This window comes from Aspergillus eucalypticola (genome assembly GCF_003184535.1).
Source record: "Aspergillus eucalypticola CBS 122712 chromosome Unknown BO83scaffold_7, whole genome shotgun sequence".
Taxonomy (NCBI): domain Eukaryota; kingdom Fungi; phylum Ascomycota; class Eurotiomycetes; order Eurotiales; family Aspergillaceae; genus Aspergillus; species Aspergillus eucalypticola.
This window is the reverse complement of record NW_020290281.1, coordinates 750,264-776,912: the sequence shown is the minus strand read 5'-3', so window position 1 is coordinate 776,912 and position 26,649 is coordinate 750,264. Positions and strand designations below refer to the sequence as shown.

The following is a 26,649-nucleotide window of genomic DNA, read 5'->3' as shown; positions in this document are numbered from 1 at the left end:
TGGTAGATAGATGGAAGAGAAAGAGGAAAAAGGATGGGAAGAAAAGCTGGCTGTGTCCCGCTCTTCCCCGAACTCGCGCATCCCGTGCCCACGATCAGGTGATTAAAGAACAGCTTCTTCTTTCTTCCTCTTCATCTACCAGGGCCTGTGATGGATGAAGATGCTCTACGATTGCTACTGTACTCTCCCATCCCTTCTAATCCAACACCCGGATTCCCACAAGATCGGCCCCGTAAGATTGGAATCCTTCGTCACCCCCCACATTCCCAACTACCACCTCGTTTAGCCCTTCCTTCCAGCCACTAGTCAGTAGTCCTAAGGTTGCAGTATCCCACCATCCCAACCCCGGACCGAACAGCTCGCTATGTCTTCCGCTCAGCGGCACTTCGATCCGCACCGGATCCTCACTGTTTACCGTCAGGGTCAAGTTCCGAGAGTTGGATCCCCAGCCCCAGGACGAGTCGAAGGCAATCTCGTTGTTAATCCAGTCAATTTCCAGATACTTGCTCCCACTCGTCGTCGCGGAAATCGTTGCTTTGGCTGTGCCGCTGGGACTGATGTAGCCAATCTTTGAGCCAACCGGTTGACAATAACCGCTCCCACAGGTAGTCAGTGTAGTAGACCCGGCGAGGGTAAAGTTTGTGCAAGGGTAGTACGTTCCATTCGGAGCAGTGATGTGAATGGCGTCAATGGGTATGGAGGTGTTGATGGTAATTGTGTTGGAGGAGCCGGCAGTAAGTGGGATTTTCGCGGAGACTAGCGTCGATGATGCGGGGACCTGTGCGGATATTATACTCTGGTTGGCATTTGATCCGATGGTGATGGTTTCTGCTGAAGAAGCTGGCTGCGAGAAGTAGACGCTAACTGTGTACTTGGAACTGGTTGTCACGGCGTAAATGTTTTCGAATGTTGCCGTTTGCCTAACAAGTCAGAAACATACATGTCAAGACGAGGATGGACATACCCAGAAGTCTCCCCGAAAATTCCTCGCGGATACACTCCGACCGCAGTCGTATTCTGAAGTTCGAGCAACATCGTGCCATGACCGGCTACTGTCGCCGTGTACGAAGTGAGCACATCCTGCGCAGTAGTACCGTCCCATATGTTCTTCACGGTCCCTGCATGTTGGAGCCCAATGTCCGGCAAATCCAAAGTCAGATCCCTGCTTTCGTTGCGCCAATTGATGACTGCAGCGACTGTCCGTCCGTTTGATAGCGGCCCACTCCATACCTCATAACCCTCTTCGGTCCAGCGCCGGCGTAGACTCGCACTCTTCCCTAGTGCATCCTGATTGAATGCTATCACGTCCTTCTGTTTGAGGACTGCTAGTGACGCGTCATTGATAGCAGTGAGCTCGTCCTTCAGTGCAGCGCCAATAATCAGCGGGCTCTTGAGAACGGCCCAGAGAGAGAAATGGGTCTGTTCCTCCGGGAGAGAAAATATATTATTCCCCACTTCGAGCATGTCGAGGTCGGGCCATTGCCCTGGACCAGCAAAATCCGTTTGTGGAGCTGCCTGGTTTATTATGCGGTAAATGGTCCGCCAGGCAGGGATGATGTCGTTGCCAATCCGCCAAGAATGACCGAGAGCAGGGGCCCAACCTGCGGGGAAGCTAATCCCCCATTCGCAGATCTGGAATAGAATGGTTCGATTTTGCTGCGATAACGCATGAGACATGTTGGCAAATCTGGGTTCCGGAGAGGTGCTGGGGGCGTAGTTTACGTCGGGGTAGTTAGTTGCGGCGTCAGAGTAGCAGTTGTCGTCTAGGTAGCCCCATTAGAATGTGGACTCAAGCAGAATACTATGGACATACATTTGAGAGAGTCAACATTCCACGAGGCAAATGTCCTGGCATCTTGCGCTTCGTGATCTACGGTGCTCGATTAGCAATTCGCTCTCGCATTTGGCCTTGATTGTTGGCATACACAGGCTTCCTGTCTCATTCGGCGGACTTCCGCATAACAGAATTCCAGAATCTTGGTACACGCCGAATAAGAGGTCCAAGTCATGGAGGAAGTCACCCATAGCAGGGAATCCTTGAGGAAACAGGGTTTCATTCCAGGTCAAGGATCCGTCAGGCAGTCGGTCTGCGACCGTCCAACCGCAGTCTGTCGTGACATAGCGATATCCAAGTGATGATAAGCCTAGGTCAACCAATGCTTGTGCATTGGACCGAACGATGGTCTCGTTTGGGGAGCACGAGTAGTGATTGTATGTGTTCCACCTGGCCAATGGTATTAGTCCTGTACATGGTCAAGGCGTGGTCAGCCTACCCCATTTGTGGTGTCAATGCTAAGCCATCTTGCAGCCGTGGGTGTAGGGATGTAGCGGTTACTACACTGCTCAGTGCAGCATATGCCATGAAGTGAAGCAACATCATGATTCCCAGGCCCGGCTGTTAGTACTAAAGGCGCTGGACCATGAAATGCGTCAAGTGCGGGGTGCGTCTGCAGACTATTTGTATTTACGCATTTAACCGATGCTCTCGGCCTGAAGACTCGGACATAATGCATTTCTATTTAATTAGCCGGGAACACAAATTCATGACATCAGCTCACAGCTTCGAACAGTCTTGAGCAATTCTGCTCTTCAAGGATTGTGATGGTCAATCGGGAGATCATTGAGCACCACAAATGCTCAACCTCAATGTTCGAGTTTTTGATTAAACCCGCATTGATCTTTTGCATAATTCTCTTAGATTCGTCAGTTGTTCATTGCCAAATACGCAGCCGGAATGATCACCTCCCTCATTCCATACAATTCCTGCATTTTATCTTGCACCGGAACACGAGCTTCTCTGACGTTACACCCTTGAACATGACCTGAAGAATGCTACTAAATCCCCCTTCAGCAATTTTGAAGATCGAATGCAAGTTACAGAATTACAGAGACGACATTCAAAAGTACATCAGTATGACATGGTAGCGAGACGCACTTCTTCATTGGGTCAAAGCAAGGATAATGAAACATCTCTAATCAAGAACCAGTGTCAATATAGCTCAATCTATTATCTTGCATTCATCAAAACGTCACTTCTTGTCGAGGGGTAACAATCAGCGAAATACTACCAAAGCCGACGAGGAGTGTAGCCGAACAAGGTGCAACAGTTCCATGAATTGATACAGATGATAATTATAGAGTATTTCAATATTTTTTCACCATTTATATGGCTAATATACTCGGAATCAAACTTCCAAGAACTACCAGAAAGGAGGTTTCGCAAGGCGCATCCGTCAAATTGAAAGCATTCACCGTAAGACAAGCCATAATTTTCCAAAATCCGAGTTTATTCGCAAATGAGGGCAAAAATGCATCAGCTTCGTGATTGGATAGGCCCACGCATGAGTGCAGACGCATGATAGAAAGTCACACCGCAACTTCACCTATGAGAATTGTATGCCAAATCACATGGTTTATGCGTATGCAGTACGGCTAAGGTTTCGGACGTGACTTGTCAGAATTGCTTAAGCAGGATATAAAACGCCGACGTATTCTCACACTACTGTCAATCCAAATATGCGCCGTTATGACTCACGGATCCCTCAAGATCGCTCTCATTTATGAGTTCCGCGAGGCCTACAAAGCCCTCGGTTATTCAGATGTGGACTGCAACAGGTTCGAGGTCGGAGAAGCTGCCGATCACATAGCTGCAGTTCTCAATAAGTTGGGACATGAGGTTGTCCTTATCCCAGACATCCATTCTCTGGTTAAAAGGCTCGCAAATGGCGAGGGTAGTATGTGGGACTTGGCATTCAATACCACAGAGGGCCTACATGGATTAGCCCGAGAAGGTCAAGTTCCCGCATTTTCGGAGGCCTACCAGATCCCGTTCACGTTTTCGGATGCGGCCACGATGGCATTGTGTTTGGACAAGGGCAGAACAAAGGTCGGTGGGCATGGGAACTATTTCAGGCCATTGCAGCTAACGGAGGCTTGATAGATGGTCCTTGAGCATTTCAATGTCCCGACTGCCCCATTTGCAGTGATACACTTCAAATATGGAATGTCGCAAATCTCATTAGATAAGATCCTGTCTATGATTCGCATGTCTCGCCATTCCGAAACGCTGCTGACGAAATATCCGTTATTCGCAAAGCCTCTTGCCGAAGGCTCTTCCAAAGGAATTGGAACAAGCAACAGAATAAAGAGCATCGAATCCATATGTGAGGTGGTCAATTCTCTCCGAGATTCTAGCCCCTCATCGCTTGGGGTTCTCACCGAGAAGTATCTTCCGGGTCGAGAGTTCACTGTGGGCATTCTGGGAACGGGCGAGGATGCATGGGTGGTCGGTGTCGACGAGATAGTATGGTGTAGCAACGAGTCAACAAAATCTAATCCTGAGACAGTAGAGTACACCACTGAAAAGTCGAAGTCGGCCGAGGATTGGGCTGGAGAGGCAGACGAGATCAAGGTCGGTCGGGATGACCAAGAGGCCGACCTTGCATGTCGAACAGCTCTTCGAGCATGGACTGTTCTTGGCTGTCGCGATGGAGGAAGAGTTGATATACGGATGGATGGCTCCTCTGGGTCGCCAGTCGCTCATGTCATGGAGGTAGGCAAATCAACTGACGAACATACTTGTCCTTGGCTCACAATGGTTCAGATCAATCCTCTGGCCGGTCTTCTCCCACATTGGTCACAATTGCCCATGATCGCCGAACACAACAATGTCTCGTATGATGAGCTTATTGAACACATACTGAAGAGTGCTTTGAAGAGGCGGAGGGCTCAAGTTCCGAACTGAGGGTAATTGCTGTTACAGAATAAGCTGAGTTGACGAATGCGTAGACATAATCAGCACCAAACCACTATGGGAAGGGAAATACTTTCTCCCTAATGTAACGTAATAGATCATATACGCTGTTACTATGCCGTGGCAGCACCAAATGTTAAATTACCATACAGAAGGGAGGCCCTCGTTGCGTGATCTGCCCGTATCTTCCAGCTTCATGACTTGAAAAATTCTAGAACCATCTGTGTCTCAGTCGGTTATCATCGCCTAGGCTTCTAAGCTAAATGCCTTTTAGCTGCGATCACCAGTCTGTTCCATACATTCTCTGCCCATTGACACTAGGGAAATAGTACGAATGACTCCAATGTCTCAGGTAGATATTACTGACTGAGAAACTGCCACTTAGAGCAACATTCGGCTACTGCACCATCCTAAACAGCCCTCTCCATGCCAAGAGACTTCTTCGGACTATTAGCTTCTATTGGAATCGAGGTACATGCCACATCTGCACGCTCGAACCGGTAGTGACTACGATGTAAAGTGCGTGATCTACCAACTGAATACCGACAATCAATCTGAATGCAACGACTCTTCTTGGTGACGGACAGTCTACCCACGACGTGCGACTCCAAAACATTTCTGAGGTAGCTGAGGGAGAGAACAAGCAAGAATGGAGTGGGTGTTACCTCCCATTCAGTCTCATCTGTGGCCTCGACACCCCGAAGGTCCGAATGGTAGTATCAACAAGGTACTTCCAATTGCTAGTAGATCTTATTCGCCCAAAAGAAGGAACAAGTCTATCGAACTATACCTTTGTCGATCCCATCTCATCAGTGGGGAATTGTCCCACAATTTCTTCAACGGGTCGGAAGGCCATCGGAAAGGGGGAGAGCCACTCATCATATCCTCAATCACAGCCTCGCCGGCTGCATTAACGGCTAAATAGTCAACTAAGACAACGGTTTCGCTTGTCGTTGTTCCCGAGGTTTGCCAATCCCAAATGAGGCTTTGTGGGAATCGAACTGCACCAATCCGCAAGGGTCTATCCTATCGACCCCCTCGTCCCCTTTTACCAGTCCCATAATCTCCCACGAAATGGACTATCTATATCGCCCATCACGGCTGCAACATATATGTATGTCTCACTATCAACCCCTCATACAGTCATCCCACATCCCCGTAAGACACTCCTCTCAATCAATGACAAACTCATGGTGTCACTTCGGCCCGTCCGCCTCCCCCAGAATGAGACATGTCTGTACTATTGTGGGTCTCATATGCGCCGATCGATTTCCCTCACCCATAAGAAGCGAATCCACTAACTGGAATTCCTGCAATCACCGTTGCCATTTCTCCGATGTCTGCCAGGGGCACCCACATGGCCTCCAGCCACAGCCAATAAACAGGCCTTTCAACCCTCGCCGTGTTAAATTTAGGTCCCTTTATTGCCATCCGGGGGGGACCCTGAATTTTAGACTAAAGCAATCATCTCCCAATAGAAGCTTCCATCGGACCAATCGCCCTTTCTGGGGGGCGATGACAGCATACCTGCTGTACTGGGTAAGTAGGGACTGCCTGTGGGTTGAGACATTGTATATTGGCAGCTGTAAAGCGGCCGTTACTAATTATGGTGCTGGCCGAGCGAGATGAAAGGTATAAAAGGTAGCTTGATGTCCTCGATAATCAGACCTTCATCATCACAACGAGCCTCTGACATCCTTCAAATCCAACCAACAACAAACCAACTCTACTCAAATCTATATCAAACCATCCTTCAAGATGCAGCTCAAGAACCTGATCTTCGCCGCCGCTACTGCCGCCGCTCTCCCGGCCACCGACGCTGCCACCAATCAGCCCTTCGGCGTCATCTCCATCCACTCCGGCAGCGGCGTTCAGTATGCCCCCTTCAACGCCGCCCTCGGCAGCATCTTCGCCGGCCTGAAGAGCCAGAACGCCAGCTGCTCCAACCCCCAGGACCAGACCGCCACCTTCGTCCTCGACAACGGTGCTCTCTACCTGTACGACCAGTCTGCGACTCCCCAGGAGCTCTACGTTGACCGCTCCGGCATGGGTATGTTTATCCTCTTTCCTATCGTGTAGTCAAAAGTACTTTATAGCTAATATGGATTTGTTACAGGCCAAGGCAAGATCGGATACACCACCGGCGCTCAGCCCGCCCCCAAGAACGGTGAACGCCAGGGCTGGTCCATCGACAAGAACAACCACCTGCAGTTCGGTGGAAAGGACCTGATTGCCTGCCCCAACAGCATCCAGGGTGCCTGGAGCATCTGGGCCGATGCTGGTGTCGAGAAGCCCGGCTGGAACGAGGGCTGTGAGGGTATTGCTGCCCGCGTTGAGTACAGCAAGAACCCCAACGTTTGCTCTTACACTTCCAACTAAGGCAGTACGAATGAGTCCGCTGGATGCTGCTTGACAAGATGCTTAGTCGAATATTTTGAGTTCCGCTGGCGAATTTGAGTTGTTATTCATTTTATATAGTGCTATATAGCGAATCTATTCTATTTTCTTCGCTAAACGCTGTGATCAAGTGATTTCTGACATGTTCAATCCTCTGCGAATGAGCATACCTCGGCAGTGCCTCTAAGATTTTAAGGCACCTTTTACACTGATCGTAGTTACTTCGGAAAAGGAACATTACCCTGTTTTTAAGGATGCCTCTTTTCTCATATGTCGCGATGACGCTAAGATAACCTTGAGATAACCTACGATAGCGAAAAAAGAACTCGATCGCTTATCCATCCTGTGGGGATCTAATCTTAGCGTCGATACCTGTCGACATCTGGTCGAGAACCATGGCTAGGGCAAACAGTAACCACCGATACAATGATTCAACACCCATATATAAGCCGCGCTCGTAATTGTTTCTCGTGAAATAACTACCCACAATGCATTATAGTTGAGGCCTTGAATTTACTGGAAGGCAGAGATCATCCTCAAGTTGTACGTGGTTCTATACTTAATAATCGACAGTAGTAGTCCGAGTGCAGAGTGCGGCAAAGCGGAGGCACAGTTGGTTCAACGAGGTCCGGTACAGTGTGTGCATGCTTTTGAAGAAATATATCTGACGAAGAAACTGATAAGTCAGCATTCTATATAAATCTCGACTGCAAGCTTTGATTACTTGAATGGGTATGGCTACGTCCTGAGTAGCGGTCTGAACAGGCTGCATATTCAATTACCACAAAGTTTTCGAAAGTACTAATTCGCATCATTCGGGATAGTGATTTTCGCTAATGAATAATCATCAAAAGAAAAATATCAACATCGTTCGATTAACATTAAAGTTATGCTGAACTTCGATAAGATTACAGGGTCAGGGGCCACGGGACCGACAGCCACCAGCCACCTGAGGCACCAACATTCACTGACTGAGGCATTAAGGGTCTCATCCATCAGATGACAGGATTGAATCTAGATCACCAGCGGGACCCCAAGTGGCTTCAAGGCAACGTATTCTCTGCCAGCTGAAACCTCAACAGCCAGCAAGCCAGCAAGCCAGCAAACAATCAGTCAGTCACACTACGGGTGTCTTTTCAATCCAACTATACAATCCAGGATGCTAGGTAACTGCATAGCACAATTGCTTCCTAAGCGAACAATCTCACCACATCCCCCGGATCCCCCGGAAATCCATACATCCCAACTCTTCCCTCTATAGTCTAGTCCATTACACTGTGCTTTCTCGAAAGGTCGATGACCGAACCGGCACTCACGAAATGCCTGGGCAATTACGCACATGAAACGCTCTTCGTCAGAAATACCGAAAGCCAAGGCACAAACTCCGACGATCCTTCTCCCGTCCAATCCGGGCCGATATACCCGACCAGTGTAGTACAACTGAGAACATTTCAAGACAGTTACAAGCTCAAGACCGACCTTTGGTTCAAACTTGAATAGTATAGTGCTACTGCCTGTAAGCCAAAATATAATATCCAGTGGTATTCAACAACAGACAGACACACTCCATCGTGAGCAGAGCAGAGCAGAGCAGGCAGAACCCAAATCCCAGTCAGTCATGTGGTGTGGTGGCAAGCCGGTCAAAGCCACAACCCGCAAAAAAGAGAAGCGAATCGGGATTAGAGAGCCAGTTTCCCAACCCAACGGAACGAACCAGGATGTTTCCAAGATTCGGAGTTCACGGATAAGTTCTGTTTCGGTGGTGGCAGTATACTACAGTGGTACTTATTGCAGTACACTGTTGAGTGTGGTGAACAAGTCGGAGTAAAAACAGCCCAAGCCGCGCCACGCCACGCCACAGCCACAAGTTTACTAACAAGAATAAGAACAAGATACATGCAAAAAAAACAAAAAGCCTCAACCACATCATAAGCAAATAAGCCAAGCCCACGAATAACATGCAGAACTAGCAAGCTAGCAAACAACCAAGCAAAAGCAAACGTCATCACAGGCAACACCATTCCCACTCCATTCATGTCTCATTAACCGAGTAGTCTAGTTCTAACTCTCCAGGTTCAAACCTGACCAAGGCCCTGATGGAATCGCATTGCGTGGACCCTCGTCCCCCTCCCCCCCCCCAAGAAATGAATCCTATGTCCTCATAGTGGAGCCACGATGCCGTGTTCCGTCGAATTACCGATGATGGCTCTCGACCCCTAATCCACTTTTTGCAATTCGCGATGAGATTTTATTCGTCGGTGCCTTGGCGGATTTTCATTGCCACGGTGGCTAGGCACTGATGGTGCTATTCTTATCCGTTGAGACAAGTGGAAATCGTGTGTATTACTGTATTGCCCTGGTGATCCTTATTTTGAGCCTCTGGGGTGATAGGGTAGGGTAGGGTAGGGGGATTATAAATACTTTGCTTTTCCTGCTCTTTTATCTTCTTTCTATATTTCTCTACTTATCAATCATATCTACATCTACTACTTTCTCCATACATCGGGGTTTTATCTATCTACTATCTACTATCTACACTCCTACCGAACCTAATCTACTACACCACACCACACCACCACCACAATTAAAAAAAGAACAACCACCAACATGAAATACGCCCTCACCTCCCTCCTCCTTACCACCGCCCTCCTGGCGACCCCCTCCCTCACCACCCCCGCGCCAGACGTCGTCAGCGACGCCATCGGTATCGCCCAAACCGCCGTATCCGGGGGCGAATCCCTGGCAACCGACATCGCCAGCGACGCGACCTCCATCGCCTCTGAGGTCGCGACCGGCGGCGCAGCCGCATACTCCTCCCTGACGTCCGCGGGCGGGGAAGTAGCCTCGAACGCCGAATCCTGGGGCACGTCGGTGGCGTCGGATGCACGGTCCGATGCGTCCGCGGCGGCATCGGATATCCGGTCCAAGGCGTCGGATGTAGCGTCGGAGATCACTTCTCGGTGGGAGAGCGCGACGACGTTGACGGGGTCGAATGGGCAGCCGACGAGTACGGAGACGATGACTGGGAAGACGACGCTGACTGCTAGTACGGCGAGTGCGACGGGGAGTGCGGCTAGTACTGCTAGTGGATCCAGTGCTAGTGCGACGAGTTCGACGAGTGAGGGGGCGGGTGTGGCTATGGCGACGCCGGGAGTTGGGTTGGGGATGGGGGTTGTGGGTGTTGCGGGTGTTTTGGGGGTTATGGCTGCTTTGTAAGGGGTGGAGTTGAGGATCAGGGGATTATTTGTTGATGATGGATGGATGGTTGATGATTGATACCAATGTATATGATGTTTTGATTTGAATTATGACATATCAAGTTGCTTCATTCTTGTCTATTAGTATTGGTATATGTAAACTGTATAATTAGTAGGAAGCACTAGTATGCGCCTCATCTCTCTTCTCTGATGTCTCTGACTCCGGCTTCTCCTCTTCTAACCCGTCCACTGTCATCTTCGGTCCTGTGTACCACTTGCGCGCGAACAGGAAGTAGTACATCATGCAAGCAACCCACACGAATCCGTTAATAACGATAGTGTAGTTCATATCGGATGCTATAAACCATCAAGTTAGCACAATTCCCCACAGAATGACCATATTCTTATGAGTCTAGGAAAAGGGATTAACATACGACTGGGATTCGGCCCCGTCGTCGGGAACATCGACAACATCAACCCAAAAGCCAACCACAGCACCGCAATAATCGCAATCGGGCGACTCATAAATCCCGTATAGAACTCCCCCGGCCTGAAGCGCTCATTGCCCCAGATCAAGCGGCAAAGGATAGGCGTCGCCCACGCGACGTAATTACTGGCCACGAAGAGCGAGAAGAGTGCGTTCGCTGCGACAGAGTTGATGAGACAGAGCAGACCGAAAACGATGCTGACGGCTACGAGGCCGCAGATTGCGCGCACGGGCTGGTAGCGGATTCGACGACTGACGTGGCGGAAGTAGTTCGAGAAGGGGAGAGCACCATCGCGGGAGAAGGCCCAGGCTTGGCGAGAGGCAGCGGTGATCTGTTATTTGTTGGGTTAGTATTGGAACATTAGGTAAATTGTAGATGTTGGGTGTGGATTAGGGGATGGGCGGGCATACCAGGCTCAGGCCGATTAGGAATTGGATTACGATTAGCACGGCCATGAATCCGAGCGCGCCCTTTTTTCCAAGTGCGTCGTAGTAAATTTGGGCCATGGGCTGGCCGAATACAGAGTTGATTGTGGCGTTGACGTCCGGGTTCATGACCGAGGCGATAATGCTCAGGACGAGAAATCCGAATACGCATGCGCATCCGGAGGACCAGATAATTCCAAGGGGGACGGCTTTGGCGGCGTGGAGGGCTTCCTCGCTCATGTGCACGCATGAGTCGAAAAATCCGATCGACCAGATTGGCGCAAGGAAGGCGAGGATGAAGTTCCACCCTGTTGGCCATGTACTCTCATTGTCCACGTGCCCGAAGACCCAAGTCCCTGCGTTGAGGGACTCTCCGCGAGTCACTTTGCCGACAGGCAGAGCGATGACTGTAGCGATGATGATGGCAATGTTGATGAAGATACAGAATGTCTGGATACGCGGCATGATTGGACCGGAGAAGATGCTGACGACGGCGTGGACTAGGATGAGACCGACATAGACGCCGTAGATGGTGCCATTGGAGGCGGAATAACTGCCATCGCGGGTGATGGAGACGCAGGCGAGGATCATGAGCGCGAGAGTGTCTGGCAATTAGCAGCTATTCCGTCTTAGGGGTCAGTGAGAGCTCACAATCCACAGAGCAGATTCCGCCGATCAGGCCCAGCGTGTTGCTGTAGCCAACCAGAAAGCTCAACACATTTTTATATCTCTTTCCAGCAAAGTAGTGCGTCCACCAGTATAGACCACCAGCTGTGGGCATACCCGATGCCATATCGGCCTATATATCGTTATCTTAGCATGGCTTGGCATGTACGAGGGGCGAAGAACCACATACCAGGGCCAATCCAACAAAGAAGATCAAGATACTTGCGGTAAACCAGCCCTGCATGATATTAGCTCGTGTCACGCGAGCTGTAACCCCTAATGCAGATACCCACCCAGATCATCCCTGCAGGCCCGGCGGGTAAGGAAAACGAAAGTGTAGATGCGATGGATGGCACTAGACCCATGATACTGAACGCGACGGCGAATATTTGCACGGTGGAATACTGGCGACGGAGTTCCTGTTTATAGCCCATTTTGGCTGGTATCAATCAGCATGGGCGCCCCTTACCCTCGTCCATGAGCAACCGGTCGCAAACTCACCTAGTAGTTGCGAATCTCCGGGATCCGACAGTCCAACTTCCTCTGCGCCAGAGTTGGCCGAGACGGCCGTAGGAGATGCCTTTGCGGCCATTGTCTCGAGATAGGGGCGCGCAGACGAGGGAAAGTGAGGTCAAGCTGGATACAAGACACAACGAGGTTGTCAAAGGAGGCCAAAGGATCAAAAGAGACTGAAGTCGAGGCCAGTCACGGGGGAAGAAAGCAGCAGTTATAGGGATCGGATTGAGTTTGCCAAGCAACGGAGCAAACCTTCTCGATCCTCGACTTCTTCAGTTCGGATCAGTTTGGCTGTCAAGGTCCGTGACACAGACAATCCTGCTGCAAGGAGTGTGAGAAAGAAGAAAGGGAGACGTTCCTCCGGGTTGCCGCCAGGACATCCCTGGAACTGCTAGCCATTTTCCTGTGTTCGTGTTCGTGTGCTGGGGTTGCAGGGCGGTCTTCCACGGACCTCTTGTTGCATCTCCTCACTCCGGCTGCACCCCCCCACATGGGGGGAAAGTCGTGGGTCGCCGATCACCGGGATGGCAAGATTGGATTGTGTGCCACTGGGTCTCTGCAAGGCATGGAAATGAGAATGGGCAACGCAAAGGAGTAAGATCGGCTGGCGGGAACCTGATTGACAGTCTGGTAAGCTTGCTGTCATCCCAAATTATCCTCAGATTATCTTTTTTTTCCATCCATCATTTAAAAGTATGAGTTTAACCTTCTTCTTTGTCTGCTTACCTGCAGCACATAATGATGATCGATGAGCAAGAGCAGTGCTATAGACTGCGCTGGAGTCCGCGCAAAGGAAATCCCGCAGAAGGAAGGAATGGGGGATCCACCGTCCGGCCAGGAGGTGAGACCAATGGCCATCCCGGATTCCCTGTTCCCTGGAAATGGCTGCTGCACTAAACCGCCACGGCCACTCTAGAACTTCGCTTGTCACTGGCTCGATCGCTGCGCCCGCAGATTGAGTGTCTGCAACTTGCGTGGGATCGGATGTATTCTCCTCCATGTGCTAGTTTGATGCTAGTGAAGCGTGCTAACGGCAGAACACGGAAGCCTTAATCTGCCACGCACGATATCGGTTCTAGTTTAGTATACTAGGATTAATTATGGTCTGCACGTAATAATAATATCTATTGTTAGCGAAGGCAAAAGCCGGTCGGAGATGACCCGCGCCCACTTTGCTTGGGTCAAAGACTCAATCTTCAGTCATCAGTGCGCGCTTCTACATCTCCACTCGGAGGACGCCGCTGAACCATAAACTAAAACTTAGTTCGTCTGTCTACCAAACTAACTGTTGCGGAACTCTCTCCAACTCCTGTTCAAGTCCACCGAAATTCTGCCTGGTTGTTTGACTGGTTTCAAGCACCATGACGTTCCCATCCAGTGCCGATCGAAGGCTACTAACTATACATCTGTACAAAACGCTTTATGATGGCTAAGCATAGAATTAAATTCCAACATAAGACAAAGTAAAAATGAATATCATGATATTGAGGAGACAGATCAACTGCTGCGCTAAGATAAAGTCACCGGAGAAAGTAACATCCAGATTATGCAAAGTTCCCTGATTGAGATGCAAACTCCATGTCGCCAAACGAGACCCTATTGCAGTCGCTGCTGTTCACATCATTATTACAGGGTATCTATGTGCCACTTTTATCGTACAGTCTATAATACATGAGAAGGGAAAGTCGCGGGGTCTTGCCGCCGCCCGTCACATCCTTTCAGCGTCCCTCAAGGACCTTGAGAACCAGCTCGTAGGTCCCGATGGTGATCGCGGCCGACGGCACCGTGCGGAGAAGGTGTGCCGTCAATCCTCCATACAGCGCGATCACTCCCTCTTCCTTCAGGATCAACCGCGCGCACTGGAGGATGCTTGTATACTTCTGGCGGCCGTCCGCCATCGGAGCCTGTCGAAGTCGAGTACGGATAACCTGCAAATGTCAGAATATGCTGATGTCGGAAGATTTTCGACGCGTCAACTCACCTCATGAGGATACGCGATCAAACAAGCAAACAGCTTCGACAATCCCGACGCTCCACTCAGAGCAAGGCCCTGCACAAACTTGTTCGAATCCGAGTTCTTATCCAGATTGACCTCCTTAGAGATGAGTCCCTTGATCCGCTCGTACATGGCCAGATGCAGTGTGGTTTCGATTGTGCCCAGGTAGCTGGCCGTCAGACCTCGGTAGAGACCCTTAGGTCCTTCTTGTTGCAGAATCTGCTTGGTGCAATCCAGACTGTTCTTGTACCGGCGAGCACCGGCCTTATCCAATTGGAGACGAGTTTTTACCACCCAAATGGGGTTGGTGGCCGATCCAGTAGCAATACCAGCGCATGCTGCGGACATGGCATGCACAAGCGTGGTGTCCTTGTCGCATCCCAAGATTTCTGGCAGCAGGCGTTTGCAGTTGCCATATGTGTAGAACTTCACCGCACTGGCCGGAACAACACCCGTCAAGCTGGGTCCAAGACCCTTGAACATACCCCGCCAGCCTTCAACCCGATGGATAGAGAAAAGAATGCCGAACGTCTCCCGGAAATGGCGGATAGAAGTCTTAACGAACGACTGACGAACATGCGCGTGTGTGGGAATCGAGCGGTTCACACCTGACGTCTGGTAATAGTCGGTTTGTAAACTAGAAGCCACAATATATGTCAGCATGCAAAGCTGCGTTATTTCTCGCGTTGAGAATGAAGGCTTAATCTTACCGCGTGCGGAGAACGTCAAGAGGACTCGTAACAATAGCAGTGACCATTCCACCGGTACTATTTCAGATCATCATCAGTATTTAGCTTCTCGACCAGAGCATCGAGTCAACTCACGCGCCAGCAACCAAATGGTTCCAGGATCCCAAGCTAGACACGCTGGCCTTCTCTTCAATCGCCTCCGTCGGCAGTGACGGCGGGAGCGGATCTCCAGACGCGCCTCCCGACTGGTGAGCAACAGGCTGCATCTTGCCGGAGGTTAATGAAACAATATGATATCTTCCAATCTGCTCAGCGGCACTTGAGTAACAGAAGACTCCAGGAGCCAGAGGAGAGATCGGAGAGTGCAGGAGAGATTAGCCTGACCTGGGCAAAATCAGGAAAGTTTTTTTTGCAGGAATAAAATACCGAGCGGCGAATCCCAGGCGGTCTGGCCTTCCCCGTCCAATCATGTGACCTGCCATCGAGGTCCATGGATATCCACTCTGTGACCCATTTGTGACATAGGTGGTTACCTTCTAGGTGGAAAGCTTGCCAAATATGGTTGATTCATAGTAGAAACTCTGATATACTGTCCATATTTGGGGTATGCAATAGTAACCCTCAAATTGATGGATTGGCAACTCGCGCGTCAGGAAATGCTGCTTACTCCGGAGCTGTCGGGGGAGGATCTGTCCCCGAATGCCTTAGTCAGGCGGCCCCACTCCGCGACGGCCCCACTGGCTTCTCCATTCAGGTCAGCTTCCAGGGCCTCAGGAACAAAGGGGAGAATGTAACGCTGTTCGGAGTAGAGAGTTGCGGACTTTTTGACTTTCCGTACTCATGGAGAGTAGTTGAGACAATAAGATAGTCCGACTCTTGATGACCTACTTTGTTGGTGATCATTAACTTATAATAATACTAAGTAGGCATGAAAAATAGTTTGGTAGTAGCAGTATATGGCGTCAATAGATGGTATTATTAGTGTTTCAATGTCTAGAAGAGGGAGAAACTTTTAGTTATTTGGAGGCACCTAGCCACTTCTATGTAGATAGATATAGTAGTAGAGGGTGTGTACGAGAAGAAAGAGACAACCGGCACTAATCAACTTTCACACTTAACTTGAATGGATTCGATGCCATTTATAATGAGTGGAAATAGTAGTAGTAAGATATGATACACTTGTGAGCATTCCCCAGATAACTTCTCATGATTCAATAATCATCCTGCTCACGGGTCGGGTACTAAGCTGCAGGGCAGTTAGGACATGTTTATAGCTCAGCTTAGTATCCCGATAGCGGGCGAGAACCCTGGCAGTATTGAGAACGTCCCTGATTTCTCTTCCGTTCAGATCGCAGTCCCCCAGATTGAAGATTTCACCCTCGGAGAATGCTTTTCTATCTGACTTTCCGAGTAAACGGGTCCAGATATGGCGGCGGGACTCCGAGTCAAGTCGGGGATAGTGGATGGCGACATCAATACGGGATTCCAATGTAGGGCCTATAACCTCAACACGATTACTAGCCAGGAATAGAACTCCCTGATGGAAGTCATGTTGTTAAGACTATTCTTGAATACTGTATTAGGCACTTACCTCAAAGTATTCCAGTAGTGGTAAGAATGCATGGTAGAGCTCCCTTTCCTTGGGATCGCTGGGGTTATGTTCCTGTGTGAAAATATCGGCCTCCCCCAGAAGAAGTACAGCGCCCCATTTCGGAACTATACGAAGGACAACGCTCAGGCTCTTCTCAATGCTCGCGGCAGTCGTTCCTAGCGCTCCCGCGTTCTGGACATAAAGCGGCACTTGCATGACCTCGGCGACACATTCGGCCGTCAGAGTCTTGCCAACTCCAGGGGGACCATGGAGGAGCACAATGACATTGCGACCTCTGCCTTTGAGCAGATTATCAGAGATATCGGAATTCTTTGACTGGGAACTCGCGAACGCAAGAACTAGGTCTTTGAGATCTTTGGCCTCGCCGCCAGGCAGTATCAGAGATTTAAACGGTCGCGAGTTCCAGACAATGTCTGTTACACCATCTATGAAAAATTCCAGCCATTTTCTGTCTTTGAGAGAGTATCCACGTAGAATTGGAGTTGCGATCAGAAAGTCTTTATCGGCTGGTGAGTCGGATATGGCTTCCAAACTTATAGGAGATTCATCCGAGTGGAACTCGAGATATGCCTCCGTGTCAATGATAACTCGGCTGTTTATTTTGTACCTAATCTCTTGATCACCATAAGATGTCAAGGCTAAGCCCTCGTAATGCTTGTGGTGATGACCTTTGTGCTGATACCATAGCTTTCCACGAAGGGTCAGGCTTTTGCGCAGCGTGTCCTTGTCATTATGAAACACAAAAGGAATCACTGGCAAGGACATAATAGGCTTGGTGTCTTCAAAGGTTGGAATGGAGAGGCTGTGCTTCCTGTACCCAAAACCATGGCCATTATAGTCGATGTAAACGGTATCGATTTCAAAGCCCGAACCGGACCAACCCTTTTCAAGCCGAAAGGCACGATTGCAATTGTCCACGGTACTGAGAGCTATCTGACCTGGCTCGAAGATCGTCCAGAGCATATCAAAAGTGATCACACCAGCGAGGACAAGGTTTTGCTTGTTCGTGATGACATCGCTGAGTTCGGCTGCCAGGACTCCATAAAGTAGATCCACATGGGCCTTAGCTTGTGCATTGGACTCGTTGTCTCTAGCTTCGGAAAGCATTTCCCAGCGATGGACAAACGGTTCGAAGGGCTTGCTGAACTGTACGCGCTTGCGTGACATAGTAATGCCAGGGTAGCCATCCATGACCCTGGCCAGAAAACTTTTGATGTGATCACTCTGCACAACTATAGAGTCGATTTCGAACTCCCTGTGTTCATTGGAGCATTTGATATTCCGAACAAGAAGCGCGTATTGGCCTGACTCGGGGACCTTTGCTTGTCCCCAAATACCGGTCGTATGCTCTCTAGTCCATGAACCAATGCCGTTACGACCAGGATTTGTCTGATAGAGGTTGAGAATCTCGCATATAGAGCCAGCCGGAGCATACTGCACATCTCTGCTGTCGTTCGCTGGTACGATTATTAGCTGAAGCGTGACCCTTTCTACCTAGACAAGGACCCCTCATTCATGTTTTGAGACCTAGTCCGCAGAGGATACGAAATTTGTATTGCACTTACAGAAGATAACTTCACTTATATCCATCATGGTTTGATCCGGATCGAAGATAGAAGAGGAGCGGGGAGGGTGGGGTTGAGATAGCGACCTGCTGCCTTTGCTGACCCTATCTGTTCTTCTCATGGACATTTTGTGTTATGATAGAGGTGATGGAAGTTCGTTGACTGGCCCGCAAAAGAAGAGAGTAGTGAGTCAGATAGTTGGTAGACGGAGGTAGCAGCAGAATCCGTAGCCACTGAGCACGGAAGAGGAGTTGCAATAGCCGGTCTGATCTCTGACTCTATAGCTCGAAACTAGAGCTAGCGTCTTCTCATCCCAAGTGAGAGGAACAAGAATTCATTCTAGTCCTTCAAGAAAACAACTCTGAGCCCCGAGTCAAATACTAGCATGCCGTCATTCACTACCCTGCCTTACTGTGTTTCCAAAGTGTGGGAGAAGTGAATGAAAGAGACTGGAGCTCCTCAGGTAAGAAGGACTGGCTAGAGTTATACATGCCCGGGATGAGACTGCCTTGACATTATTTTCTGCTTGACAACTACCTGAATATGGCTCTTCCAGAAAGCTAGAGTGGTCCCCATGCAATAATAGGTCACTTTCGTGACGTAAAATTACCTCCTTGTCCACCTTCGTCTGACAGCATAGAGCAAGATCTTATATGATATTTGTACAATCTTTACCTGATGGAATCTGAGGCATGTATCATCCATGACACGGAAATCATTTACATGTCACGCAGCTAGTTCCTATCCTAGCCACATCTCACTTTCGTCTCCTCTGATACTGCGCCACCATTCACTTTGTCGTACGAGTTCACCATCTTCACCACCCAAAAGCGTCCAATACTTCTTCAGAAACCACACCTTTCCCTCCCAACTACGGACATCCCATGGCGTACCTGTCGATGCATACCCAGTGGAGACTTGCCGATCCCTCTTCCCAATGCCAGCACCTCCCCAGCATACTAAGCCAGAAAGCATATCGTCGAAGAACTCATCCTCATCTATATCGTGCTGGCGAGTGATGAGGTTTATCCGTAACGTTCGGAAAGGTAGAATGTCTATGATCGGATGGTGCTCGATAGTGATTTGCTCTTGAGATGGCCTCAGATCTGGCTTTAAATTCTTGAATGTTTCTTGTACAGTGCGAATCAATTTGCTCTTGGCTGTATCGTCTGCCATCACTGCGCCGGGCCGAAAGAATGGCGAGGGAGATTGGTCAGCACATAACCCTTCCTCCGTAATGCCTAAATGCCTAACAAGATCAATAATTGCGGCGATGGTGCAAACTCTATCAATCCGGAGACTATTGATATATGGATCGGCTGTAGTTGTATTGGCGCCGAACCTGAATACCCTGACTTCATTACGGCCGAGAAGGTCAGGACCGTCTGTCTGTATTCGGAAATGCGGACTGGTACAGCCGCAGTCAATGGTGGTTGTCCAGTAAAGCTCCAGGCTATCACTGGGCTTCTCACGAACTAGAAGAGAAGGATCCACACATGATGGAGGATCCCATGCACTTATTGTTGAGGGAGATTCATCAGAATATAGATAGGGTATTGTGGGGGAGTCTGATGTGTGTAATGTCGGCGGACTCCCATCTGAGATGGGGATAAGTTGCTGGCAATTACTAAGGGTCGCCACAGATGTACACGGAACCGATACATCCGAAGCATCATAGAGTGGAAGGGTCTTTGGAACGATAGTACTTGAAGCGATGGGTAGGCCAGGCGCTGTGATCGCCCCACTTGGTTGTATGCCCGAAGCCGGGGTGCTTTCAACGGCCGAGGTCTGTCCCGCAGACTCTGCCAGCGCTTCGAGACGACCTAAGCGCTCACGGAGCTTTTCTCCTAAACGGGTACGTAATTAGTAATTTTGCGAGCTGATCTCCGATGTGGTGACTCCATATGAGACCCGCACTTACGGTATCTGCGTTGGGCTTGAATGTTCTGTTGCCGCCTCTTCTCCGGGTCACGGCGCACAGGTTTTCGCTTTTTCTCCCCCACACTTTCGCTATGTTGGATTGCTCGGGTTTGAGGTGGCATGGTTAACAGCCCCCTCAGTGAAATTAAATACTGAGAGAAACACTAGGATTGAGAAAGTAAGCAAAGCAGAGCGGAAGGAACTATCCAGATGGAGGCGAGAGATGTACGAGTGCATGGCTGATGTCAGCCACTTGAGACTGTGCGCTAGGCTATTTTGGGATTGGTTCATCGGCCGAACCTATATTGACACCTCAGGCACCAACGGTTTCATAGCATGCCGTTTCTTACATTCGTCCTGATGACTCTTTTCTGTTCCCCAACAAACCACAAAAGCACCATAGATTATGAGATGCCATAATCCGGTAATTGGGATTTTTGACAGGTAGAATATATTAAAATTGAGCAATCAATTTTTCATTGCAAGTAACTTACTAATTATTGCAAGTTGCCTTTTGCCTTCAGGATATACTTAGATGAACAATTTTTCTCAACTCTGCGAGACGATGAGGCCAAGATCTTTCACCAGCGTGCCGAGTTCTCGCAACCAGTTAGGCCTTGGACTTTGACTTGGCCCTAGCGAGCATCTCTCCATAGTTATGGTGCTCATACAAAGGCTCTTCGCTTTTGCGTGATAATGGCTGTGGGAGAGTATGGGGGTCTATTTTTCCGCCCTGAAACATCACCACAATATCCGAGCCACCGAACTCAAAATGTGAGATTTCGTCACCTTTATTGATGGTGGCACCTGGCTTGAGGTCGTCCCTGACCACCACAGACGAGACTTGTGCCATTCCGATCGGTAAAACAGCAACCGTACCTATCTTGTCATTCTCTATGATGATGATCCCTCGTGCTTGCAGGAACTGGTATCCTTCTTTATCCGTCGCCTCCGCTCCCCGGTAAACAGGCCCCGAGGAGTATATAGGACGCATAGGGCGTTTTGGCATCAATGACCGACTATCAGGCTGATACGCAACATCTAGGTAGGCCGCGCCATCAATAGTGTCGATGACTTTGATAGTACCTCCCACCGGCGCGTGCTGGCGATGATAGTCAAATGAGTTCAGAAAAGAATGCAACCAGATCCCGCCCTTGAAAGACTCGCCGTAGTCGGACTTGTATGGCCCAAGGAGATCGCCTATATGCCATGGTAGACCTTTCAGCTCGACCATCGACTCGTCAGTGATATCCCAGTAACCGGAGAAGGTTGAATCTGCAGGGAAAATGACAATGTTGTCGTCACCCTCGCCATCAATGGGCCGTGCGCCGTCCTTGAGATGACGACAAAAAAATTGATTGAAATTTGTCCATTTTCCCCCTTCGGTCTTGGATTCATCTGCCTCGAACACATGGAAGCTTGGAGCATTCCAGAAAGAAGTGAGTGATGCTTCGTTAAGCGACTCCGGTCGGTCCATGTGGCTTCCAACTTCCTTGGCAAACTTCACCATCCATTGGGAGAGCTCGGACAGATCCTGCCCCACAGATTCGGGCCTAATCGCAGTTTGACAATCCTTGAGCGGGACTTGGTCGAACACGAAATAGAAGATGCACAAGATATAGTAGATATCTCTACCCTTTGCCGATTCGGTGGGTATCCAACCATCGACCATCCAGGTTGCAAAGTTTAAAAATCCTTTAGCAGAGGTGAGTCCGTAGCTTTCCATCTCAACAATCCTGTACTGAAGCGCAGATTGGATAGCTTGCTCTAGGGCCTCCATTCCAGAAGCATAAGGAAACGATTTGTCGAGTAATTGGAGAAGCTCGTTAACAATGGGCGCGTAACGCTTCTTGGAACTTGAAGCATTGGACACAGTGCCGGTTGAGCGACTAGGCAAGTTGATGATTCCGAACATGATGACTGAAACGCCGATAATGACTGATATGAGGGAGCGAGACGAAATTATCTGTGTTGTCAGGTCGCACTTGTGCTACAATATAAACCTATCCCTTAAGGATTAGACATAGGAGAGCACAAGCCACAGTGACGTGACGGTGAGATGCGCATAGTCATTATCTAAACTGGCACGACACCTGATTATCACTCAGGCTTGTGATGCAGCATGTTGATATGTGCACAAGGCCTGGACCTTTGCGTGGTACTCTTAGAGAGTCCAGCCTCTCGCATACTTGATGTCGGACATTCGATCCGGTCAAAGTATAACGCAGTCAAGATGAAACCCTGAGTGTTAAAAGGGCTGTAATTGCAATCGGGGAGCCTGTATGTAAACCCGAACTGACATCAACTTTGCAATGTGGCGTTCCCCTCTGCTGCTCTGATACAATCTGTGATGCCAAAGGGCCTGCTCTCTGGTCATCTTTACCACTCTATTTACATGATGCCGAAGAACAAAGATCTTCTAGATGGTAGAGGGATCACGTCGTATAGTAAGTACAGGACGTGGTCATATAGCCCTTTCATGTTACCTAACTACCCTCGCCATCCATGAAGGTGGCCAATTGCCTTTCAATTCTGTTCTAGGAGCCTCAACATAGTATACGCTCAATTTCTGGAGCATTAGCACACCATTGATATAGTAGTGATACCACTACTCGGTCGATGTGGACAATAACTTAATATTCATTTGCGATACTGGTTAATGTACCCTTGAGTAATGATATGATTTCCCACATTCAGGCTTCGCCCCTTACATAAATCTTGATCATTATTCATTTAAAATGGATACTGTCACGAACAATCACATAGAGTGAATATTATAGTGACTTTCGAGAACGAAGTTGTTAAAGAGAGCATTGAGGAACAGGAGACCACGTGACGTGAAAGAGAGCACGGCCGGTCACCTGATTAAAAGGCAGCTTGCATGTGAACAACTCAATTCCTCCTGCAACCCACCACTTTATGATTTCATTGTACCTAATATTATTCGTCATTCGATCATCAGCTTACGGCAAAGTTCCGATTATCTCGGTAAAGACTCATCGGATGCACAGGTCCCGGATCAGTCCAAGCTATTATCATCGGCCGATCCTAAACGGAGTAGATGCGTGCCTGGCCATTAGTTGAACCATCAATTGTTCCTGAGATGCACGGTCTGTGGAGACTGTCCATTATTGCTTAATAAATGCTGACCGTGGATCATAGACATGAAGAGGGACACTGTGAAGAAGACGCTGGCTGCAAAAGCCTAGACCGAACCGTTGGAACCAGATGCGTCATCGACTCTGTTCTCGGCCAGATAAGGTTACATATGCCTCGCCGACCACGCCAGCAGGTCCTACTCACAATCTAGCCCTCTATGACGTCTCGCCGATGGAGAGAAGAGATCTTTGCCCCCGTGGCGGGCTTATTCACTCGTTGGACCATGCTACTATTGTTAGCAGATCACACTGAACAATACTGTTGTTAACCGGTGTCTTCCTTCTGAACAGGAAATCTCGCTTAAGCGGGGCTAATGTATTCAATGGGGGTGTCCTGAGCGACCATTCCCACTCGGCTTGAAGGGGAAATCGCCTTTCTCGCTGGATGGTGAATAGCACACAGCGGTAGGAGACGTTCCGTACATACTGTTACACTGTGGTGTTGGATGCCTTTGATAGGCCAGCAGGGACACCACTATTCGATTCTCATCACTCATCCTTCGACAAATCGCCCTCTGAACTTGCATCACACCAGGAAGCGGGAATAATGTCCGAAGGAAGGCGCAGCAACGAGTCAAGCTCCAGCTCTTTGATCAGTTATCACAGCGTCGAGAGACCGAATGCAGACTTCGACGTTGAGAAAAGACATGATTCTACCCCCGAAAGCGATTCCTCACCCAGTGGTCCCCGTACTCATCGCGTCCACTTCGGGGCGGATCGCAGGTTTGAATACGGGATCTGGGATGCAGACGAACGCGTTCTCTCACCCGGTACATCTCACCTTCGACGCCGTTCATCTGCTCAGGCATCAGTCGACATAACCGATGTATCCCACAGAGGCCCACAGTCTACCAGTACAAATGGCCGGGAGGAAGAGAATGAGAAAAAGCAGCAACAGACGACGACGAGTGAGAAAAGACCCAGACGCGAACGTCTGAAAGCATTCAGAGACTCGATCAAAGAGAAAGCTGCGAGCCTTGCTGCCCGTCTCGGTCGTCCAGACGATATTAACGAAGACGACTTACAACCCATCGACCATCGACGTCGTGGCACCGAATCTGACCTGCATTCCAGAGAAGAAGATCAAGACCAGACCTGTAGCACCGAAGCGCATCGGATCGTCCGCGAGCTGGCACATGAAGCTTCCGGCCGTCGTCCGAGTGCCCGTAGGGAGTCGGCTTTGCATCGTGCCGCTGGAGTTTCTGCCCATGATGAGGACTCTGGAAACGAAGCGATACCTCGCCGCAGCTCGGGATCGGGAGGCGTCCTATCTCAGCTGCTCAGACTTAGCGGCGGTTGGGACCAATTCCACAAAGGAGCGCGCGGGCTCCACCTAGCCAGTGACACGTTCCACCCCTTCGGTGGAAGCACCCCGGGCACCACGACTCCACGAAAGGAAAAAGTCCGATGGTACAAGAAGCCTGGCAACGTATCAACATCAACCTTAGTCGGAGGCGGCAGTGCTAGCGGTGCAAGTACACCTGTTACCGGCGAGCTTCTAAGCGCTGCATCTAGACGACGAGACAAGAGTCGAAGGCACAGCATGAGACTAGAAGAGGAGATCCAAGTAACCCTGCAGATTGCCGAGATCATTGCTCGACAGAGATACATCATGCAGCTGTGCAAGGCGTTAATGAGATTCGGGGCTCCAACCCATCGCCTCGAGGAATACATGCGCATGACGGCCAAAGTTCTAGACGTTGACAGCCAGTTCCTCTACGTCCCAGGATGCATGATCATGTCATTCGATGACTCCAGCACTCGAACCACAGAAGTCAAACTAGTCCGTGTCGTTCAAGGCGTTGACCTAGGACGACTAGCAGATACCCACAACGTATACAAGAACGTCATCCACGACATGATAGGGATCGAAGAAGCGGGAAATGAACTAGAAGAATTAATGGCAAAGAAGCCCCGATTCAACCGATACGTCATCGTCCTAATTTACGGCCTAGCCACTGCCATGGTAGGCCCATTCGCGTTCGACGCACGACCAATAGACATGCCAATAATCTTCTTCAACGGCTGCCTCCTAGGCTGCATGCAGCATATCCTCGCCCCACGATCAGTCCTATACTCCAACGTCTTCGAAGTGACCGCCGCCGTCCTCACCTCCTTCCTCGCCCGCGCCTTCGGCAGTATCAAATCATCCTCCTTCACCAACGGATCCAACGACTACATATTCTGCTTCTCCGCAATCGCCCAATCCTCCATCGCACTGATCCTCCCGGGCTACACCGTCCTCTGCAGCAGCCTAGAGCTCCAATCCCAACAAATCGTCGCCGGCTCCATCCGCATGGTCTACGCCATCATCTACTCCCTCTTCCTCGGCTACGGCGTCACCGTCGGCACCACCATCTACGGCCTAATCGACAACAACGCAACATCAAACCTAACCTGCCCGACAACCGGAGGCTTCGGTAACGCCTACGCCCAAAGATTTCCCTTCGTCGCCGCCTTCTCCCTCTGCCTCCTAATCGTCAACCAAGGCAAATGGAAACAATCCCCCATCATGATCACCATCTCCGTTGCTGGCTACGTAACCAACTACTTCGTCAGCTCGCGCCTAGGAAATAACTCCCAAGTAGCCAACACCGTCGGCGCCTTCACCGTGGGAGTAATGGGCAACCTCTACAGTCGACTCTGGCATGGACACGCCGCTGCAGCTATCCTACCGGCGATCTTCGTCCTCGTTCCATCCGGTCTAGCCGCAACAGGGAACCTGATTGCAGGCGTCGACACGGCGGATGAGATCCGGTCGAATGTTACGAAGAACGCAACGGGGAGTTCGACTACATCTAGCTCGTCGTCTAGCGATATGTCAACGAATATTTTGGGAATTGGTATGATTCAAGTCGCCATCGGAATTACGGTCGGGTTGTTTGTCGCTGCGTTGGTGGTTTATCCGTTTGGAAAGCGGAGAAGTGGGCTTTTTAGCTTCTAGGAGTGTGGGACTGAGGGGGAGGGGGCGAAAGTGGATTGTTCGATCGCATTTTGTGTTTTGCAACGTACAATCTTGCTTGTACTAGGGGAGGGAAAACGGAGACTTGCATTCTAGCGAGCGAGATTTTATTTGATGAAAAGCAGCGAGCGTTCAGAATGGGTACAGCATCGCATGTTAGCCAAGTGTTATATATTATTTTTCGTAGTAGATTAGTGACTAAACTAGAAAACCGAGTGACATAATTACAATAATAGAATCACACAAACATACTACGACCACTACTCAGTCCATCATCGATACAATATACCTGCAAGATAATTGTG

The 26,649-nt window shown here is 49.6% G+C and overlaps 11 protein-coding genes across 11 annotated transcripts; 5 read left to right on the top strand and 6 right to left on the bottom strand.

Moving 5' to 3' along the window:
• Positions 1-18: 18 nt before the first annotated feature.
• BO83DRAFT_334280 (alpha-galactosidase D) lies at positions 19-2,377 on the bottom strand (the record flags this gene model as incomplete). Its single annotated transcript, XM_025528370.1, has 5 exons — positions 19-920; positions 965-1,763; positions 1,814-1,870; positions 1,926-2,224; positions 2,274-2,377. 5 exons carry the CDS (start codon positions 2,375-2,377, stop codon positions 197-199), a joined length of 1,983 nt encoding a protein of 660 aa, XP_025390219.1. The 3' UTR covers positions 19-196.
• A 1,149-nt stretch (positions 2,378-3,526) lies between these two features.
• Positions 3,527-4,744, top strand: BO83DRAFT_357230 (D-alanine--D-alanine ligase family protein; the record flags this gene model as incomplete). The annotated part of the gene is made up of 3 exons (XM_025529237.1): positions 3,527-3,886; positions 3,941-4,552; positions 4,604-4,744. The coding sequence occupies 3 exons, from the start codon at positions 3,527-3,529 to the stop codon at positions 4,742-4,744; spliced, it is 1,113 nt and encodes a 370-aa protein (XP_025390218.1).
• Positions 4,745-5,153: 409 nt separating this feature from the next.
• Positions 5,154-5,413, bottom strand: BO83DRAFT_376834 (uncharacterized protein). Its single transcript, XM_025530829.1, has one exon. The coding sequence runs from the start codon at positions 5,367-5,369 to the stop codon at positions 5,211-5,213; it is 159 nt and encodes a 52-aa protein (XP_025390217.1). The 5' UTR covers positions 5,370-5,413; the 3' UTR covers positions 5,154-5,210.
• Positions 5,414-5,747: 334 nt separating this feature from the next.
• BO83DRAFT_227451 (uncharacterized protein) lies at positions 5,748-6,818 on the top strand. The gene has a single exon (XM_025526869.1). The coding sequence runs from the start codon at positions 5,828-5,830 to the stop codon at positions 6,380-6,382; it is 555 nt and encodes a 184-aa protein (XP_025390216.1). The 5' UTR covers positions 5,748-5,827; the 3' UTR covers positions 6,383-6,818.
• Positions 6,172-7,235, top strand: aspf34 (cell wall protein PhiA). The gene is made up of 2 exons (XM_025530828.1): positions 6,172-6,803; positions 6,870-7,235. The coding sequence occupies exons 1-2, from the start codon at positions 6,512-6,514 to the stop codon at positions 7,130-7,132; spliced, it is 555 nt and encodes a 184-aa protein (XP_025390215.1). The 5' UTR covers positions 6,172-6,511; the 3' UTR covers positions 7,133-7,235.
• A 2,237-nt stretch (positions 7,236-9,472) lies between these two features.
• BO83DRAFT_227237 (putative GPI anchored protein) lies at positions 9,473-10,625 on the top strand. The gene has a single exon (XM_025526867.1). It carries the CDS (start codon positions 9,758-9,760, stop codon positions 10,364-10,366), a length of 609 nt encoding a protein of 202 aa, XP_025390214.1. The 5' UTR covers positions 9,473-9,757; the 3' UTR covers positions 10,367-10,625.
• Positions 10,372-12,870, bottom strand: BO83DRAFT_376832 (putative GABA permease (Uga4)). Its single transcript, XM_025530827.1, has 7 exons — positions 12,428-12,870; positions 12,220-12,365; positions 12,117-12,164; positions 11,912-12,059; positions 11,246-11,865; positions 10,782-11,166; positions 10,372-10,704 (listed from the first exon to the last, which is right to left on the bottom strand). The coding sequence occupies exons 1-7, from the start codon at positions 12,516-12,518 to the stop codon at positions 10,517-10,519; spliced, it is 1,626 nt and encodes a 541-aa protein (XP_025390213.1). The 5' UTR covers positions 12,519-12,870; the 3' UTR covers positions 10,372-10,516.
• A 1,064-nt stretch (positions 12,871-13,934) lies between these two features.
• BO83DRAFT_406879 (putative mitochondrial carrier protein (Rim2)) lies at positions 13,935-15,522 on the bottom strand. Its single transcript, XM_025533910.1, has 4 exons — positions 15,263-15,522; positions 15,149-15,205; positions 14,424-15,075; positions 13,935-14,370 (listed from the first exon to the last, which is right to left on the bottom strand). Exons 1-4 carry the CDS (start codon positions 15,391-15,393, stop codon positions 14,161-14,163), a joined length of 1,050 nt encoding a protein of 349 aa, XP_025390212.1. The 5' UTR covers positions 15,394-15,522; the 3' UTR covers positions 13,935-14,160.
• Positions 15,523-16,331: 809 nt separating this feature from the next.
• On the bottom strand, positions 16,332-18,431 carry BO83DRAFT_308451 (P-loop containing nucleoside triphosphate hydrolase protein; the record flags this gene model as incomplete). The annotated part of the gene is made up of 3 exons (XM_025527368.1): positions 16,332-16,664; positions 16,719-18,196; positions 18,305-18,431. The coding sequence occupies 3 exons, from the start codon at positions 18,429-18,431 to the stop codon at positions 16,332-16,334; spliced, it is 1,938 nt and encodes a 645-aa protein (XP_025390211.1).
• Positions 18,432-18,920: 489 nt separating this feature from the next.
• BO83DRAFT_357222 (uncharacterized protein) lies at positions 18,921-22,139 on the bottom strand (the record flags this gene model as incomplete). Its single annotated transcript, XM_025529236.1, has 4 exons — positions 18,921-20,151; positions 20,226-20,388; positions 20,766-20,823; positions 20,854-22,139. 4 exons carry the CDS (start codon positions 22,137-22,139, stop codon positions 19,046-19,048), a joined length of 2,613 nt encoding a protein of 870 aa, XP_025390210.1. The 3' UTR covers positions 18,921-19,045.
• A 1,593-nt stretch (positions 22,140-23,732) lies between these two features.
• BO83DRAFT_227166 (DUF1212 domain membrane protein) lies at positions 23,733-26,592 on the top strand. The gene has a single exon (XM_025526866.1). It carries the CDS (start codon positions 23,930-23,932, stop codon positions 26,324-26,326), a length of 2,397 nt encoding a protein of 798 aa, XP_025390209.1. The 5' UTR covers positions 23,733-23,929; the 3' UTR covers positions 26,327-26,592.
• Positions 26,593-26,649: the final 57 nt, after the last annotated feature.

Bases quoted from the DNA above. Each gene is read 5' to 3' on its own strand.
- BO83DRAFT_406879 (XM_025533910.1), bottom strand. From the start codon at position 15,393: ATGCAGCCTGTTGCTCACCAGTCGGGAGGCGCGTCTGGAGATCCGCTC. The intron at 15,076-15,148 runs GTAAGATTAAGC...TGTGGCTTCTAG, and splicing joins CTTGACGTTCTCCGCACGCG to TTTACAAACCGACTATTACC. The intron at 14,371-14,423 runs GTGAGTTGACGC...TGACATTTGCAG, and splicing joins TGATCGCGTATCCTCATGAG to GTTATCCGTACTCGACTTCG.
- BO83DRAFT_227237 (XM_025526867.1), top strand. From the start codon at position 9,758: ATGAAATACGCCCTCACCTCCCTCCTCCTTACCACCGCCCTCCTGGCG.
- BO83DRAFT_227166 (XM_025526866.1), top strand. From the start codon at position 23,930: ATGTCCGAAGGAAGGCGCAGCAACGAGTCAAGCTCCAGCTCTTTGATC.
- BO83DRAFT_376834 (XM_025530829.1), bottom strand. From the start codon at position 5,369: ATGTTTTGGAGTCGCACGTCGTGGGTAGACTGTCCGTCACCAAGAAGA.
- BO83DRAFT_227451 (XM_025526869.1), top strand. From the start codon at position 5,828: ATGGACTATCTATATCGCCCATCACGGCTGCAACATATATGTATGTCT.
- aspf34 (XM_025530828.1), top strand. From the start codon at position 6,512: ATGCAGCTCAAGAACCTGATCTTCGCCGCCGCTACTGCCGCCGCTCTC. The intron at 6,804-6,869 runs GTATGTTTATCC...GATTTGTTACAG, and splicing joins CGTTGACCGCTCCGGCATGG to GCCAAGGCAAGATCGGATAC.
- BO83DRAFT_376832 (XM_025530827.1), bottom strand. From the start codon at position 12,518: ATGGCCGCAAAGGCATCTCCTACGGCCGTCTCGGCCAACTCTGGCGCA. The intron at 12,165-12,219 runs GTGGGTATCTGC...AATATCATGCAG, and splicing joins GGCCTGCAGGGATGATCTGG to GGCTGGTTTACCGCAAGTAT. The intron at 12,060-12,116 runs GTATGTGGTTCT...AACGATATATAG, and splicing joins TCTTTGTTGGATTGGCCCTG to GCCGATATGGCATCGGGTAT.